Below are 18775 nucleotides of genomic sequence, written 5' to 3'. Positions count from 1 at the left end.
GGTGCCTGGTGCAAACGTGCAACCTCTCCTTTACGTGGCTCGAGATTCCAGCTCCTGAGCAGGAAGTCAGCTGGTTGGTATTTCGGGGCAAAGGTTGGAGCCCATAAGCCACCTCTGCTCAGATGTGGCTTTGCAGATTACCAAGCCGGCTCCCTCCCAACAGGACTCGCCAGGCCTTTGGGTGAGTGAACTCTCAGGTCAGTGTCACCGTGTTTCACAGAATGACGGCATGAGAGAAGGAATGAAGGAATGCATGCCTCTGTCATTTTCTTGGGGAAGCAGGTCCAAAGGCCACCCCACAAATGACCTTGCTATGCATGAGAAATGAGTAGCCTGACCCCAACTCCAATTTGGTACCCTAAAGTTTTGTTTTGTTTTAAGATAGATTTATTTATTTATTTATTTGAGAGAGAGAAAGAGTGTGAGAGGGGACAGTGGGGAGGAGGGGGCAGAGGGCGGGAATCTCAAACACAGTCTTAGCCGAATGTGGAGCGTGACGCAGGGCTCAGTCTCACAACCCTGAGATCATGACCTGACCTGAAGTCAAGAGTCAGACACTTAACTGACTGAGCCACCCAGGTGCCCCAGAACCCTAAAGATTTTAAGAGACCTGAAAGCCTTAAAATAGTAGAACCAGAAAGGACCTCAGGGAGGAAGTCCAAGCCCTTCCTTTGACTTACACACGGGGACACTGAGGTCCAAGAGGGCGGAACACTTGCCCAAGATGTCACAGCTCTGCTCCTGGCGGTAACTGCCGATCCCCAGGAAGGAGGCTGGGGGGAGCAGGAAGAGCTGAGGGGACCCACCCCCACGACTGCATTTCTGGGGAAAGCCCTGGGGAGGCGGGGCCGGCGTCAGAACAAGGTCCTCTTTGTCATTGCTCTGCTGTCTGCTGGTGTTGAGGCCAAGAATGCGGTTCCTCTGCACAGCCTGCAGAAGGGAGCGCGCGGGCATTTTCACTTCGAAAAAACCCAGCATGACGCTGACTGGACTAGATGTTAGGAAAGGCAGCTAAAGTCTATAGTTCACAGGACTACACCCACGTCGTTCTCTTAGTTTTGATAAACGTGCCACGGTGCCGAGACGCAGCATGAGGGGAAGCTGGCTGATGGGTGTGCAGACCCTCTACTCTGTCTGCAGTCTCCTTGTAAATCTCAAGTTATTTAAAAACTTACCCAGAATCATCTACAGCACCCCAGTCTGCTGCTCTCACGGCGACCTGCCCACCCCAGCCCAGCCCGGGGCTCAGCCCAGCACAGGCGAGAGCCCAGAAGAGGTTACTTGGAGGCAAAAAAAAACCAGAGTAAAAATAATTATATTTAAATTTTGATTTTTTTAAAAAAAGATTTTATTTATTTGACAGACATAGATCACAACTAGGCAGAGAGGCAGGCGGGGGGTGGGGAGGAAGCAGGCTCCCCGCTCAGCAGGGAACCCGATGCGGCTCTCCATCCCAGGACCCTGGGATCATGACCTGAGCCGAAGGCAGAGGCTTTAACCCACTGAGCCACCCAGGCGCCCCTGAATTTTGATTTTTAAACACTATCGTTAAAACATATTATCGGTGACTTGGTAGGAAAGCAGTTATTTAGCCTGAGAGGGAAGGGGAGGAAAGAAACCAGCCAGGCCCCCCAAGAGCACAAGGTCAAGTTCCTGCAGCACATGCCCACTGAGGGGCGCTGTGCCATTCCCCCCACCCCTGCCCCGGGGCTCAATACAAAGCTAGCATTTCCCTTTTTTAAAAAAATTATTTTATTGGGGCGGCTGGGTGGCTCAGTGGGTTAAGCCTCTGTCTTCGGCTCAGGTCATGATCTCAGGGGTCCTGCAGGGAGCCTGCTTCCCCTCTCTCTCTCTCTCTCTGCCTAGCTCTCTGGCTACTTGTGATCTCTCTCTCTCCGTCAAATAAATAAATAAAATCTTTAAAAAAATCATTTTACTAACATATAATTATTATTTGCCCCAGGGGTACAGGTCTGTGAACCATCAGGCTTAAACACTTCATAGTACTCAATGTAGCACACACCCTCCCCAATGTCCACAACCCAGCCACCCTCCCCCTCCCCTCCCACCCCCATCAACCCTGTTTATTTCATGAAATTGAGAGTCTCCTATGGTTTGTCTCCCTCCTGATCCCATCTTGTTTCATTTTTTTTCCTTCCCTACCTCCCACAGCCCCCCACCCTGCCGCTCGAATTCCTCATATCAGAGATATCATATGATAATCACTTCCCTTTCTTAAAACTGCCACTTACATCCAATTTATTACAGATTCTCCTGGTTCAGAAATGAGGCCTATTCAATGGAAAAAGGACAGAGAAAGCAAAAGAAGCCCCCTGCCCAAGGAAATGTCACTGGGCACAACCACGTCCATGAGCTCGGCTTGCTGGGCACCGGCTGGGCAGGGAGCCACATTTCTGTGTTTTCACCTTCATGATGAGCAGTGAACCTTTCCAGGCTTCCTCAGCTGGGGGGTCTGGGCTCCAGAGACCCCCTCCAGCCACAGGATGTCATGGGCCAGGGCTAGCACAAAGATGGCTCAGTTCCACGCAACGGTGCTTCCCCCCCACGGCTCCTTCCACTCTCAACTTCATGTCTAAACACTTTGAAGCAGTTCGCCAAAACTCTAGAGACTTCCAAAACCTCAGGAATATGTTCCTATCCAAGACAAATCAGAGGTCTACACTGTTGTTCCGTCACAGCAGCGAACCGAGAGATGCTGACATGAAGACATTAGTAGAGTCGAGCCCCGCCCCCACAGGGCCGGTCTCGCTTCACATCCCCTCGTCCCAGCTGCCCCACAGCTTCCTGCTCAAACCACGCTCCCAGTCATTTCTCTGCTTACCTCCCGCTTCAGCTCCCACCTGAAACACCAATGTGTTTCTAACCATCAAGCTAACCTAAACTGGCGGCCCGGGCCAGTCCCTGTGAGTAGACAGCCTGTACGCCCTCCGATCAGGCCACCAACAGAGGAATGCTCTATAAACGCTCAGAGGCAAGACTGTGATGCCCAAAAGGCATGGAGCCCATCCCCAAAGAGCCCTCTGACCCAGGAGCCTTAACCTAACATCCTGCATGTCAACCTCCACTGGCACCCATCCCCTTCCGGGACCCACACTGTGTGGACTCTCCAACCCGGGTGGTCTCCTGCTCCCTCCTTCAGGCCCCCTCCCACCTCCAAGAACTGTCCCCAAGCCCCTGTCTGCCCCGATTCTGTTCTGAAACAGAGTCTCCCAGGATGTTTTCACTCAGGAATCCATACCACTTTACGGTCAATAAGTTTAAACCTGAACCCATTAAAGCACAAAATAAATGAAAAAGCTGCTTCCACTGCCCATTTCCTGCCTCTATCCTTTCTCCAGCCCCACATCCTGAAACCTTGGGGTCACCTCTGAGGATGCTCGCCTCTCAGTAGTCCTGCGCCTGCAGCGGGCCAGGCAGAGAGGCGCCCTGCTTCCTAACTTTTCCTTCCCAGCACAGCCACTGTGCTGGCCTCCCAGACGCTGCCTCTGCCGTGCTGTGACACCGCTGGCATGCGACCCCGCACAAGAAGCCTCTGGCTCCCCACGGCCACTCCATCAAGGTTCCAGATCCCTCCCTGGGATTCCTACCGTGCTGCGTGTACCTCCACGTGAGTTACCACCTCCCCCGGTCATCACAGCTGCCTCCGAGGTAGGCACGACCACTACGCGCATTTCCCAGACGCGCTCAGGCTGAGGCAGCGTTCAAACCCAAGCACCAGCATCCGGGGCTTAAATTCTGCTCCCAGCATGATTAAGCCGGACTCCGGACCAGTCCTTGCAAACACTGCTCTCCTGGTGGGAAATGCTCTCTCTTCTCACCACCAAACCATCGAAATCGGACTCACCTGGACGCACCTTCACGTCCCACCTCCTCCAGGAAGCTTTCCCACCCTTAGCTGCCTCTCGTAGCTGTAACCTATTACAACAACACGCCGAGCACCTGAAGACAAAGTACCATCTATCTGTGTGGACGCCAGACATGGGGAAACACCCACGCAACCTTCATTCGTTATCTCCCAAGTGTTCCTTTTCCTCCCAAGTGTTCCCTCCAATTGGCACAAGCTACTAGGGAGCAGGGAGGGGACTCCCCCTTTCCCCAAACAGCCTGGCCAAGTCAAGCACAAGGGCTAGTAGAATCTTCTCCCTGGATAATCACAGCAGGAAGGCCTCGAGCAGCACCCTGCCAGTGCAGGACAGCTGTCCCTCCTTTTTCTCTTCTCAAGGGGACCCATACGCCAGTATTCATCTGCAGGCCGCATCTCTTCTCACATGCAGGCATCTAATACATATACTGGAAAATGCAGGCCTCCTGGGAGCCCCCGGCCTTTGGAAGACCATTCAAATGCAGTGGAACAGACCATCCCCTTATCGTCGGCTTGGACTTTTTAAGTCCCTTCTAAATTAACCTCAACTTTGTGGGTGATTTAAAATATCACAGACATCTTTTCTAGAAAAACTAAAAACACCTTTATCGGAAAGCCAGTTCCCCCGATGCATAGCCATAATCCAATCTCCGTCAGCCATGTGTGCCCATCTTGTGCATACTTCCTAACCATTTCCCAAGGAACCGCTTCCAAGTTCCGTGCAGCCATCCAGACCCACAACAAAAGCAGGAGAACCACCCTGCAGAGCTCAGTGCGGCAGGACGCCTGCAATGTCTTGCTGGGACACATCTGCACAGTGCTGCCCTTTGCCCTCTTCCCTTTCCAGCTCTCCCTCCCCAGTGACCTCCTCCTGCTTCAGGCTTTAGAGACAACGCAGGTGCGAACAATTCCACGTTCATAGTTCAGCCCAGCTGAGCCCCAGACGGACAGAAACGCCTACCTGACCCTCCCACTTGGATATCCAGTAGGCAGCTCTGAGTGTGATGCGTCCAAAGACAGACTCCCGATCTTCTGCTGACCCCTCCTGCATTGTTCCCAGCCCCAGGAAGTGGTCATTTCAGCCTTCCAGGGGCTCAGGCCAAGGACTCAATCGTCCTTTGACCTCTGTCTTCTCCTCACTCCCTACATCGAATGCACCCACAAAGCCTTCCATCTATAGGGAGTCTCGGCCCTTCCCAGCTCTCCAGTCAGGTCCTGCCATGTTTCACTGGACTGCAGTGGCCTCCCCTCATCTTCCTGCTTTGGCCTTGGCACCCACACTCAGCTCTCCACACAGCTGTTCTGAAAGCCAGGTGCGTTCGCTCTCAGTCCAGAACTCTCTGGTGGCTTCCTTATCACTGTGAGTAACAGCCAAACACTTCACGACCAACTGTTGTTGACTTGACTATGAACATGTTTATGGGTATTTCTTTGAACACAATTCTCCCACCACAATCCCCACTTCATTCTCAAGAAGGAACAGGAGCCAGGGGAGATGAAGGGATTTTCTTTGGAGCAGGGCAGAGGCACCACAGCTGTCTGCCGACTCCCCTCCCCAGCTCCCCTCTCAGGAAGACCAGCCTCGCTTTCCCAGCCCCCCTCCCCACCACAATGCAGAACCTAAGGGAAACCTGCCAGGCACCTGGAGAAAAGGTTTCCCTGCCTAATGAAAGGATAGGTGAGAGGGAAGGGCCTCCTCTGTCTTCAGTGGGCACAACCATGCAGGTAAGCACTGAGTGGCTGCGGCCACGTGACCCCTAAAAGGGTAGACACTGCAACAGGCCAGGACTGAGGACCAAAGATGGAAGCCACTTAGGCCACCAGAGACACAGAGCCACTGAATTAACCCACAGTTCATTAATTATGAATTAACCATAATTAATTAACCCTGAGTTAGCCACTGAATTAATTAAGTAAGGGACAAGCTTACTTCAACTTGTGGACACCCCGTTGCGTAAGCCACTTCTCATGGGTATTGTATTGAAACCAAAAGCTTCCTCTTCAATACGCATACCAGAAAAAGAAAAACCACAATTAAAAATGAAACACAAGATACTAAGTCACACAGCTATAGAAACCTCCCAGTCCAAGGCATCTGCAACTGTCCTGTCACAGTGTGAGACAGCCACCAAGCATCTTAGTCACTAAGACGCTGGCCTTCCTAGTTCCATCAATGATTGGTCACTGAGTACTTCTCCTCCCCTTGGCCCCCAGGCACCCATTGTTCTCCACCCAGCCAAGGTCCTGCCTCCCCTGAGGCCGTCCCCAATCACTCTGAGAAGGCAACTGTCCCCTCAAATGCAGGACGGGAGGCACATGCCCATTTCTGGATTTCAGTGTGGGTGACAACCGTTCACAGACTTCCACTCCTCTCCCGACCTGGAGCTCCCCTCTGGTCTTTCAGAGCCCAGCGCTGAGCCTTACAAATGGCAGGCCATTAACTCTAGATTCCTTAGTCCAAAGACTATTTTTTCCTACCATTTCTATGCAAGCTTCCCTGGTTTTACTTTCGTTTCCTCCATATTCTACTATTTTTCCTGCTACAATAGAGTACAGACACTGAATTGCAAACTTAAACTTTTTCTCCCACTGTTGTCTTTTCATGTTTTTATGGCCCTGACCTTTGCACTCTGGGTCTGGGAACTGGCCAGAGCAGCTCCAAGCAAGTGCCTTCCCCTGGCACACACCCTCAGTCAGTCCCCCGTTGGCCCACTGGAAGGCCAGTGTCACCATCAGGGCCGCCGAGCCTCCAGCACTGCTAGAGCCAACATTACTTTACCACTAGACACCTCCCCTCCCACGCAGGCCCCATAAGAGTTAATAAAACAGCACTAGAGACAAGCCGTGGGGGAGGCACCCGCTCAATGAGTCCCTTCATGGGCCTGAAGCAGAATGATCCTGAAACGGACAGACTTGGCTGAGCAAAGAATGCGAGAAAACACCTCAGGGCGCTTTCAGCGCTGTGGCTGGAGATGGACAGAATCTGCCTTTTGCAACCCTCCGTGACAGCCAGCACCTGCAGGAAGGCAGGAGGGGACCGCAGCCAGGAGGCCCAAGCACTTCTATAAATACGTACTTTATCTGGCCTCATCAAGTCACGATACAGTAGGTAGGTAAGACTGAAAATATTTCTGTTATCACAGATTTTGCTACTTGTTCAACTCGTTCCCAGATTTCCCACTCTAGAACCAAAAAATTAGCATCTGGGCAGTGGGAAGGGACTTTTAATCTCTCGGTGCATTCTCATGTTTTAAGCAAAGATTTTGTTTTTCTTTCATAATCTGTATAAAAATAATCTCTTCTCCCATGGTCCAAAGCGCTGGCCTGGTGCCTGTCAGCCTGGCTTCAGATCCTGGCTCCCTCACTCGTGAGGCAGACAACTGTGGGCAAGCTAGGTAACTCTCCGGGCCCCAGCATCCTCCTCTGTAAATCAGAGACAAGCAGAATACCCCCAGGGTCGTTGGTGGACATAGATGAAAGCATGACGAGCCCAGGACAGTACGGTAAGCATACAGGAAGAACTCAGGTTCATTACAGTAGTGAGGTTGTGCGTTTCCCCCTCCCACTTTTTCTTAAAAAAAAAAAAGTCATCCTACCTGTATCTGAGGATCTACTATGTAGTATCTCCCCTCCTCCAGCTCAGAACTCACCCAACTGAAGAAAAGGGCAGCTGTCACTCCCTAAGCACCTACTTGGGACGGCAAGGTGCTGTCCTGCAAGGCAGGTAGTACCCGCCCTTTGACATCCGGGAATACAAAGGCCCAGGGAGGCCTTTGCTGCTGAGGTCGCAGCTGGCAGGAGGTGGAGGTGGGATTTGAACGCCCAAGAACAGAGGTAGAAAGGAGGCCCACCTCTCTCTCTCTCTCTCTCATTCTTTGGCTCCCTCACCAAAATCTTCCCGTTTTAAACCTATCACTGAATGGGTTTTGAGAAGAAAAAACTCTAAGGCGAAGAACAGAATAAGAACACTGAAATGCCAATCAGTGAAATATAGTGAATATATCTGAATTTCAAACTTGAATATATTACAAACAACATCATTACCTATTCAAAAAAGCCATTATGCAAACACTCAAAGCCCAACCACCTCGATATGTATTTTAATGAACAGGAACATTTTAATGTGCCCCTCTACCCTCCTCAAGGAACCGTGAATTCACGTGGATCTGTGCCATGCTGCAAGCCCCGTGACTCACACCCAGGACTGTGAGACTTGGGCCACCGAATACCCTTCCTGGGGCAAAGAGAACAAGGAAGCAGGCCACACACTGGTCAGCGTGGGCAAGGTGCCAGCCAAGGGCAGCGCCCTGACCCTGCTCCAGGCAGTGCATCCGGTGGTGAAGAGCCCGGGGTCTGACGGCGGACTGCGGGGCTGCAGCAGGAGGACCCGGCGCCAGCCACTCTCCTTCTCACGACCGCCGCTCCCTGAACTACCAAACGCCCAACACCAAAGGGCACCTAGCCCAGGGCTGCGGTGGTAACTCAGCGAGCTATGACACGAAAGCCCTTGCAAGTGCCCCGTCATGGCCAGCTGCTGCGAGTGTTCACGTCACGAACGTGGGCTCTGGAGCCAACTGCTCAGGCTGAAGTCTCAGCTCTGCGATGTGCTGTGACCTTGAGAAACTCAGGTGACTTCTCTGCACCTCGGTGTTGTCATCTGTCGTATGAGAATGCTAAGAGAAACTTCTTCACAGGGAGGGTCGCTGTGAGGATCCCATGAAATGGCATACATAAGGCGCTCACAGCGGTATCTGGCATAGGGTAAATACTTATTTTCTATTAGCTCTAGAGATCATTTTGGTTCAAAAAAAAAAAAAAAAAGGTTCCTAAGGGACGCACTCTTAAAAAACTGTCATTTCAAGAATAGGATACTGACCCAGGCCTGGTGTCCCCTCAAACACGGGGACACTGGAGGGCCTGGGACACAGAAACCACAACAAGGTTTGTGCTCATTTGTCTGTGCCGCCCCTTCACTGCTGGCAGCAGGGGAACCTACTTAATGCGCTCGGCACTTAAACGCACCCAGGATGAAAGGGACACCCCTAAAATGCACTCTTTCAAAACTGGTTGCAAATATCAAGCAACACACACACAGAACCCCGACCTTCTGCCAGCCTGCAGGGAAAGGCAAGGGCAAAGCAACAAATGAACTGAGAAATCCCAATGATGACGTGTAGCGCTGCAGCTCAAACCGGAAGTCACGGTAGCAAGTGTCCGAGACCCGCTCTGCCCTGCACTACACCGTCCTCTCCTCCTGAACCCCCAGCACCGGGCCCTTGCCTGGCACGATGAGAAAAGGAGCAGAGTTCGCAGGAAACGTCAGTGTACAGTTTCTAAGAACCGGGAACTCTTCACCCAGACTGGTTGTGATAGCGATCTCTCCCGCCCTTTTAAAAAAAAAAGTAGGCAGGGCCGCCTGTGAGCGGGGAGGTCAGGGAGGTCCAGCAGGGAAGTGACAGCGCCCCATCCCCCACCGGCTAAGCCCAGAGCCTCCCGGGGGCTCATTTCCCCTCGGCTCTCCCCCACCTCTCCCCCACCGCTTTCTTTCTCCGGCTTCTCTTCCTGCTCCCGTCCATTCCCAGCTTTCTCACCCTGGGATTCTCGGTGTCATGTGGCAACAAGAGCACTTGTTCTCGTGGCCTCTGTTACAGAGTCACAACTGGCCACAGCTCCAGAAGGCATCGTCAGGCACATTCCAGCACGCGGCTGACAGACACCATGAAGGAATGGTACCCCAGAGCTGTACAGAGGCCGTGATGCCAACCCCCCTCTGCCTGGGGTATAATTAAGAGAAAGACCTTTAAAACACCCACATTTTATGCCGCCCTGGCTTCCTCTGCTGAAGTGAATAACCGAAGTCAGAAACTTCTGAGGTCGCAGGAGGAAAAAGTTTGCCTCCATCACATGTGTCTGCATCCTGGCAGCACCGTCCGATGGGCCCTCTGCCCAGTCAGAGAAATCGGCAGCCGTCCCACGCAAACCCTTCAGCCTCCACGACCCCGAACACACCGAGACTCACACAGCCCACCTGAAGGTTGAGGGCAATCGTGGGAACCTGCCTCCCCGGCCTCCCGCCGCAGACGCGGCTCCACGCGCAGAGCCTCCAGGCCGTCCTTCTCTGTGACTTCTGACTTTCTGCAACTCATGCGCTAAACTTTTTTTTTTTTTAATTTATTTATTTGACAGAGAGAGATCACAAGTAGGCAGAGAGGCAGGCAGAGAGAAAGAGAGGAGGAAGCAGGCTCCCTGCTGAGCAGAGAGCCGGATGCGGGACTCGATCCCAGGACCCCGAGATCATGACCTGAGCCGAAGGCAGCGGCTTAACCCACTGAGCCACCCAGGCGCCCCCAATGCGCTAAACTTTTTAAAAAATTTTTTCTCTTTCTTTTCCCGGATGTCCCCTGGGAGGCACCCCGGGGACTGTGCTGCGTTAAAGGCAAGCTTTAAGGATGGCGTCTATGGGGCCCTGGACAGGTTTTTCCACTTAAAATCCCTGAACTTCACAGAGGAAATAAGGCCCAAAGTCAGAAAATTAAAACTCATAAAACTCGGTGTCCCAGAGATCTAAAGGGGCTGTGGCAGCCTCCCAATGTGCCAACATCATCAAAAATCCACCGGAAAGCACCTCTCTTTACCCTCGGCTGGGCTGGATCAAGGAGAGCTGAGTGGGGGTGCTCTGGGTGCCTTTAACAGAGAGGTGATGAGTAGGGTCCCCGGCGAGGCAGGGGGCTACCGCCCTTCCAGCGGAGAGGGTGGGCCCCGGGCGGCCCCAGGAAAGGCGGTGAGGGGCTCCGGGAGGGACGTTCCTGTAGGACGGGGGTCACCGGTTCTCGGGGGCGAGCAGGGCCAGAGCTGGCCTCGAAGGGCCCTCCTGAGGCTCCCTCTGGCCGAGACCCGTCCCGGACCCCGACCCTGTCTCCACTGCTCGCGCCGAGCCACCCCCGCGGAGCCCCCCCAGCAGCGCTCCCTCCCCGGGGTCCCGAGCTCCACGTGGGCGGAGGGCCCGGCGTCGGGGTTCCCGGCAGCTGGACGCGGAGCCCCAACTCCGGGCTCGGGAGCCGGGGTGGGGGGAACCCCGGCCCGGCCCGCCTCGCCCGCCCGCCCGCCCGGCACTCACGGTTCCATCGCGGCGCCCCGGCCCTAGGCCCCGGCCCGCGCCCCGAGCCCGCCCGGCGCCGCGCAGTCCCCGCGACAGCCACAGCCGAAGCGACAGCGGCCCGGGAGCAGCCGGCTCCGTGGAACTCGTCAGAGCGCGACGCGCCGCCGGCGTCACGTGCGCGGAAGCGGGCGCGCGGCGGCGGGAGGGGCGGGAGCGGCGGGAGCGGCGCGGCCGGGCGCCGGGGGCCGGGCGAGGGTGGGGTGCGGCCGGGGCGCGGGGCAGGGACAGGGCGGGCTCTGCCCCCTTAAGACCCCGCTCACTGGCTCCACGGGAGGGATCCCGCGTCGCGTCTGCCTCGTCTGCGCCCCAGAAGCACGGACGCGGGCGGAGCGGGGGGTGGGCTCAGTCCAGGGTTCACGAAGGGATTGAATGAATGAATGAATGAATGGATAGATGAATGAATGGCTTGACTTACTGCTTGTCCCTTGCTGAGGAGACAGCACATTAAAACATTCCCTCTGGCTTCCAGGGCATCTCAATCGGGCTTTAAGAATGATCACAGGAAACCATGAATGCCCTACAGTTGTGCAAAAGACACTCTGGGTGTCTGCATTCTGCCGGGGAGAAGAGCTTTAACTTTCCAAATTCTCAAAAAGGTTTGTGACCCAAAGAGCTTAAAAGCTGGAGCAAACCTCTGACACCCCCAAGGGATGCCAGGAGAGCTTTCCAGGCTCTTTCTGGTAGTTTCTGCAAACTTTTTCTAGACTAGAGCTACCATAGCATGCAGATTTTCCATCAGGGGTGCAAACACTGTCCCTCAGGAAGCAGGAGGTGTGGATCCCACGCCCCCCATCCCACAGAGCTGAAAACAATCGATGGTGCAAATCCGGGTCCTGCTAAGGCGCTGAATAGGAGCAAGTATCAGGGGCCAATCCTGTCACAGTTCTTTCTACAGTGTGACCAGGTCAGCTGACCAAAAGCACTTTCCTGTCCTAAGATCTTGGCTCACAGTCGTCAATTTCTGTGATCAAGAACAGAGGAGAGGCATTTCCAAGATTTGGGATATTTCCCAAATATTTCCAAGATTCTCTATGGAGCATTTGTCAAAATGTCCCCTGTGCCCTGTGCCCTTAATGCTATGGATTTAAAGTCAGTCTGAATGGGGGAAATAGACTTCAAGTTTTCTTCCTCATGTTTCCTTGTTCAAGCACTAAGCTCCCCACAAACTCATTTGTTTTGGCAGGAAGATACCACCACAAATAGCATTCAGTTCCCGCCCTCGACAAACTTACAGGCAAAGTCAGTTACGAAAACTAAGTGTGACAAGCACAGATTGCCACAGTGGCCCTGAAGGAAGGGCACCTAACTCACTTGGGGTGGGGTTGGGTGGGAGAGGAGAGACAATGCTGTTTGGGTTGATCTCCAAGTGGGAGGGGCTTGAAAGCCACCGACTGGATACCAAGTAATAATGACAAATTCCATCACCATCCTGAATCCTAAACCACAACTCTTAATGAAATGATAACAAAAGATTATTCCTCTGACTCTTTTCATAGATGCTTGGAGGAAAAGGGGTCTTCACAGCAACAAGACCAGGGAACATAAACCAGTGCCTAATGTCCAGCATCACTTCAAGCCCTCTTTTTCTCATTTATGTGTTCTTCCAGCATTAACTGAGTAGTCAGTGTGCGCTACACACTTCCCTCGGTTCTGGAAACACAACTCCAATATGTGGGACAATCCCTGTTCTCCTGGGACTTCTCTTCTGGTGACGGACACAGCCAGCAAACAGATAATAACTGAATAACGACACAGTTACAACTGTGATGGAAAAGGGATAGAGGGGCACGGTGACAGTGTCTATGACGAGGGCAAAGGTCCCCAACAAATTCCGGGGCTCCAAGAAAGTCTGTCTAATCTGTCAACCATCCCTCACAGGAGATCTCCTCCAGTCACTTCCGGGTCCCCTCCTCAGAGCCTCTGTTCAGCAAGTTTCCTCACTAAGCTCAGAATGGGGCACACTTCAGGTGAGGTCTGTATCAGCCTGAGAAGGAGCTAGTATCTGGCAGCTTCCGCCCACGCAGTTCACGATTCCGTTCTACTGACGCCCCCTGGGATCTCCATTCAGGACCACGCTGTCCAGCGACAAGAACCAGCAACTGCTGACCACCTGCAAAGCCTAAGCTCCGAGCCAATGAACTCTCTCAGCAGCTTGATGAGTTATCCGTGGTCATTACCCTCATTTTACAGAGAGGAGATGGAGGCCTTAAAGAGGTTACGTGATTTTCTCAGGGACTACTGGTGAGAACCAGGATGACGGGACCCCAGGCTCATGCTCTTCTGATGTTGGTGTCCCAAGCGCTGAAGAATGCGACACGGTCCGAGCAACCAGCAAAGGCCAGGAGCAAACAGGCCATTAGATATATATATAGTCTCTCTGACCTCAGAGGCTCTCAGCCCACATTTATCAACTTTGTTCTTATTTTAAAAGCCTTCTAAAATCCACATACACAATGTTTCACAGCATTTCCCAGTAATCCCACTTAATTGGGAGACTGGACCAGTGGGTATATATGTATTTGAAACCTAGCCTTGCTTCAAAAAGGATCAAAGTATCAGAAATTAGATTGGTCTAATTAGAAAAACCCTTACTAATACCGAACGTTTAATTTCATTTTCACTTTTTTTTTTTATAAAAGATTTGGTCTATTTATTTGAGAGAGGGACAGCGAACAAAAGCAGGGGGAGCAGAAGGCAGGGAGAGAGGGAGAAGACGACTCCCTACTGAGCAAGGAGCCTGATTCGGGGCTTGATCCCAGGACCCTGGGATCATGACCTGAGCCGAAGGTGGACACTTCACCAACTGAGCCACCCAAGTGCCGTTCATTTCATTAAGGGCCAGCAAACCATCCCTTTAAATCATTTTCTCTAGAACTGAACTAAAGTCAAGTCCACTGGTCTGTAGTTTGCTGACTCCTTGCTGTTTTTCGAGGCTGATGGCAACATCTCAAGGGGTCTACCTGCAAATGCTCTTGACACCCCAGGAGATGAGTCCAGGGGACTCGAATTCACCTCCTAATATAACAATGAGCATTGTCTAGCACTCTGTAGACAGACCGTGGTGATCTCTTTACAGCTTATTAATAAGAATCAGTAATGGCTAACATCGGGTGCTCATGATCTCGCTGGGCCCGGAGTTAAACAGGAAGGAAACGAAGGGCGGACTGCAACTCTCTCTAACCCTTTGTGTTAGGCGCTCGGGCTGTTGTAACAAAATACCGTAAGCTGACTGGCTTCCACAACACGTTTTTTTTTCCCACAGTTCTAGAGCTACAAGTCCAAGATAAGGTTCTGGTTGATTTCCTTTCTGGTGAGGACTCTCTTCCTGGCTTGCAGACAGCCACCTTCTGGCTGTGTCCTCATGTGACCTTTCCTTGATGAGGGTGTGTGGGTGTGTGGGTGTGTGTGTGTGTGTGTGTGTGTGAGAGAGAGACAGAGAGACAGAGACAGAAAGAGAGCAGGAGTTCTCTGGGTCTCTTCTAATAAAGATGCCAATCCCATCAGATCAGGGCCCCACCCTTATGACCTCCTTAAACCTACTTACTTCCTTATTCCAAATTCAGCTGCAGTGGGAGGTTTAGGGCTTCTATGAATGAGAGCTGAGGGGTGGGGGGGACACAAACATTCAGGCCCTAACACCCCTAAATGGAAGATTTCTTAAAAAGGAAAACTGCTCTATTTGTGCCCTGGTATGCCTGGGTGGCTCAGTCATTAAGCGTCTGTCTTCAGCTCAGGTCATGGTCCCAGGGTCCTGGGATCAAGCCCTGCGTAGGGCTCCCTGCTCGGTGGGAAGCCTGCTTCTCCTTCTCCCACTCTCCCTACTTGTGTCTCTCTCCATCAAATAAATAAATAAAATCCTTAAAAAATAATTTTTCTGTGGGTGTTCTCTATGGGTAAATGTTTCTGTGACTGGCTGCCTGGACCCACGTGCACACAGGCAGGTTCAGGAATATTGTTGGTGAGACTCGTGCTGTGTGAATGACCTCAGGAGCCTGGTTGTTTGAAATGTACTCTCTGGCCTCCAGGTCAGAACTGACCCTTCTGTTCTGGACGTCAAGAGCTACAAATCTTGTCTCACGTGCTGTCCTGCTCCTGGCGGGGCTGTTCCTCTGGAATGCAATCTAGGGAAGCGAGGCAGACACACACAGCCCAGGCTTCCTGAAGATACAGAAACATGATAACATGGGAGTGCAGCTCGCTCCAAACTGCATTCAGACGAACAAATATTTTGTTTTAAACCCTGTTATTGCCCCGATAAATATATGGCCTTTAAGGGGGTGGTGTGTGGGCAGCCTCACCGGAGGGGAGTCTCACCTGGGAGTCTGCCCAGGTCTCTCCAGCGGGACCCCAGCCTGGCTCGTCTCCACGGGGCTTCCCCAGCTGCCGAGGTTGGATGTCATAAATACGCAATTTGATGTAACTTTGCCTTGTTCTCATCTATTGGCTGTTATTACCTTCATCTATGCATAGATTCCTTTCCTCTTCTGTTTCTATTAGGTTTCTATAATAATAATAATAATAATAATAAGGTTTTGTTTCCTTCTTGAAACTGAAACACAGCTGTTGGAGGTTAGGGATCCAGGTGTAATTAACGGGGTCCTTTGGCTCAGGTGCTCATTGAAGCTGTAGACACGTAGACACAGTGTCATCTGGGGCTGAAGTTATCCTCAAGACTAGCGGGGGCAGGCTCCATCTCCATGCTCATGCTCGTGCTTCTGGGTAGCATCTCGTGCCTTCTGGACTATTACCTTACCGCCTGGGGCTTCCACAGGGCACCTTCTCCTGTGACAGCTTTGCTTCATCCACGTGAGTGAGTGACAAGAACCAGAGAGTCAGGGCAAGACAGAAGTCACGTAACCTCACAAGGGACATCCCACTGCTTTTACTCTACTCTTTTCTTTAGAAGCAAACTACAGGTCCACCCAACACTCAAGAGGTGGGGATCGTGCAAGGATGTAAAGGACACGGGGGTCCCTGGGAGCCATTGCAGATGGCACCTGCTATGGTGCCTTGAAACAGTAGGTTACTGTCTCTCATGGTGCTGGGTGTTGACGAGCTCAGATGGGTGGTTCTTGCTGGGGGTCTCCCTGGCGAATGCAGTCAGGTGGCCTCTGGGGCTGCAGTCATAAAGGTTGACTGGATTGGACATCCTACATGCATCTCTCGCAGGTCCCGTGCCTGCGCTGGGATGGCTGGAAAGTAGGCGGCCAGCCAGGCAGTCTTTCTCAAGCGGCTCTTCCCAGGGCTAGCACGGGTCCCCTCACAGGTCTTGGGGAAGTCGGACCACGAACATGAGGCTGGTTTCTTCTAGAATGGCTGCTCTGAGCCACCAAAGCAGAAGCTGTAAGACTTCTGTGACCTGGCCTGAGGCATCACTCAGCATTGCTACCCCCACATTCTGTTAGTAAAAGGACGTCAGAGCCAGCCCAGATCCAAGGTCAAGAGACAACACACGAGCATGAACCCTGGGAGGAATGGTTCTCTGGGTACCATCTTTGGGATTAGCTTGCACAGTCTCGCTACATGATGCTCGTTTCCTCCCTGCTCTTCATCTCCAAAGGGGAGATAACTGCGTGGAACTCTCGGAGTCACCATGAAGTTCACTACTAGTAAGGAGTTGACACACATTATGTCTCTCTATCCTCTTAGCGCCACTGAAACAAATGCCCTCTTTCTCCTTGGGATCCATGGGTTTCTGGTACTTGGGATAATGAAGCACAGTGAGTAGAAGCAGAAACACCCTGCCTGAGCCCATCCCTGCCCTCGCACATGCTCGCAGGGCACAGCCCTTTCTCACCGGCCCCGTGGCTTCTACTCACTGGGAATTAGTGTCCAGCATACCAGTACCCTTCACCTTCTCTTCCTTTGCTAATTTAGGATTTTCCAAGTATCAGTCTCAATTTACTGAACTGAAACCTGCCTTCCATTTTATCCTGAGCATCTGAGGGGGACTCCATGAACCAGACTGACGCGGTCTTGAACTGATCCGCCATAATGACCAGTCTGTGTCCCGAACCTTTGAGCACAGCAGCCCCCCTCCAATTCTTTCATTTAAGCACACCCTTAAGTACATCCCGAGGCTAGGCATCCTTATTCTGTCCCAGAGATAATGGCCATGCCACACACCTGTTGTCAAGCTCTGTCTTCCCAGCCTTCCCCCACATGTACTCCCAGCCTCGGGGGCTACAAAAGTCTTGGGTCTTAGGGGAGATAGGTTGTGGCCATCTACTGTCTTAAGATGCCCAAGGTATGCTTCTGTCCGGAAGGTCCCCTTAAAAAACCATTCCTCCTCGGGGCTCCTGGGTGGCTCAGTGGGTTAAGCCTCTGCCTTCGGCTCGGGTCGTGGTCTCAGGGTCCTGGGATCGAGCCCCGCGTCAGGCTCTCTGCTCAGCAGGGAGCCTGTTTCCCCCCTCTCTCTCTGCCTGCCTCTCTGCCTCCTTGTGAGCTCTCTCTGTGTCAAATAAATAAATGAAATCTTAAAAAAAAAAAAGTCCTCCTCAAGCTGGGATTGTCAGCCTTTTTCTTCAGCTTTTGGAGGCTGTTGTGCAGAGACCTCCCTTTCGTGAAACAGGTACCATTCCACTACCATCCCCTGTGACTTCCCTGTGCGCCTTTATTTGTCTTCCTCTTTCCAGGGCCCAGCACCAAGCCTGGTGCGGAAAGACACCGAACACGTGTCCTGAAGGAAGGACAGAGGACTGGCAACATACCTGTGTGTTTTCTCAGAGTTCAGAGGCTGGGGGACATCTGCCCATGGGAGAAAAGGCCAGGAGTTGCCCGGGCAGTGAGTGTGTCATTTGGAGGTGGGAAGCTGCGTGTGCACTTCCTCCTGTGAGGTCTCTTCTCCTTGCTGGTCCTGGTTTTCCTAAGACTCTTCTAGTTTTGGTCCTGAAAGCCCGGATCCCCAGGGCCCTGCCATCCCAGGCAAACCAGGACGGTTGGTTCCGCTACTTCCGGCCTGCATGTCTTCTATGAGTTTCTGGGTAAAACTGTCTTCATGTTCAAGAATATCTTAGCTTGCTTCCCCCCCAAAACAGAATCTGAGGCAAGAGTTTCCATGTGAACTTTATGGGAAGCAGGTATGACCCCAGGGAAGCTTGGAGACAGCATGGAGGCAGGGGCTCAGGAGAGTACATTCGAGGGCGTGCAAGCTGTCCCTGGCTTCACTATCAACACATCAAGTCATCTGTCTTGCAGGATAGTTCCAGAGAGACTGCAAAACGGTCTGTTGGTTCTATCCCGCCATCTGTGTCCTGTGGGCCGGATTCTGGCCTACACATCTGGGTGATACTCCGGGCCCCTATAAGCAGCCACTGGGGAGCCTTCGCCTGCGGGCACCAGTCCAGCCGATGTGGGGCGAACGAGCCACCCCCATCGGTCGGCGGTGGGGCAGAGGGGGCCGACGCCAGGAACTATGTGAACCTTTATCAGGATGACTGGGGTGGGGAAGCCAGGCACAGGCCATGGGGTGGGGTAGGGTGGGAGAATGTGAGCAGGGCCCAGGGGCTCTGGGGATGTCGATTTGATCCAATATGAGGAGGCAGAGAAAGTTTGAAACCGTTGTTGCAAAGACGGGGGAAATGAGCATCCTGGAAAAGCTAGCAGGATTCTGGGGCTTTGTGGAGGCCCCAGCTGAGGTGTTTGAGCTCATATTAATGATGACTTCTACTAAGGCCTGCCTGGTGGTGATTTCCTCCTGCAATCGAGCAGTGTGAGCACAGAGAAGAGAGCAC

General features: G+C 52.7%; 1 protein-coding gene across 4 annotated transcripts in view; it reads right to left on the bottom strand.

Annotated features, from left to right (window-relative positions):
- The window catches only part of TMEM181 (transmembrane protein 181), a 71839-nt gene that overhangs the window by 41641 nt on the left and 11423 nt on the right, over positions 1 to 18775 (bottom strand). Inside the window, exons 1-2 of one of the 4 annotated variants that reach the window (XM_047733301.1) lie at positions 11001 to 11122; positions 9475 to 9589 (exon numbers count right to left, since the gene is read on the bottom strand). The exons of 1 other annotated variant lie outside the window; for it this stretch is intronic. In XM_047733301.1, the coding sequence (XP_047589257.1) occupies positions 9475 to 9494 (20 nt within the window). In that variant the 5' untranslated portion in view covers positions 9495 to 9589; positions 11001 to 11122. Of the gene's footprint in view, positions 1 to 9163; positions 9271 to 9474; positions 9595 to 11000; positions 11154 to 18775 lie in introns of those variants that run through there. 2 more of the 4 variants (XM_047733303.1, XM_047733302.1) reach the window with 2 other exon arrangements.

The sequence above is a fragment of the Lutra lutra genome, chromosome 6 (assembly GCF_902655055.1).
Source record: "Lutra lutra chromosome 6, mLutLut1.2, whole genome shotgun sequence".
Lineage (NCBI taxonomy): Eukaryota > Metazoa > Chordata > Mammalia > Carnivora > Mustelidae > Lutra > Lutra lutra.
Note: the sequence above shows the minus strand (reverse complement) of the source record. Positions and strands in the feature narration are given on the sequence as shown.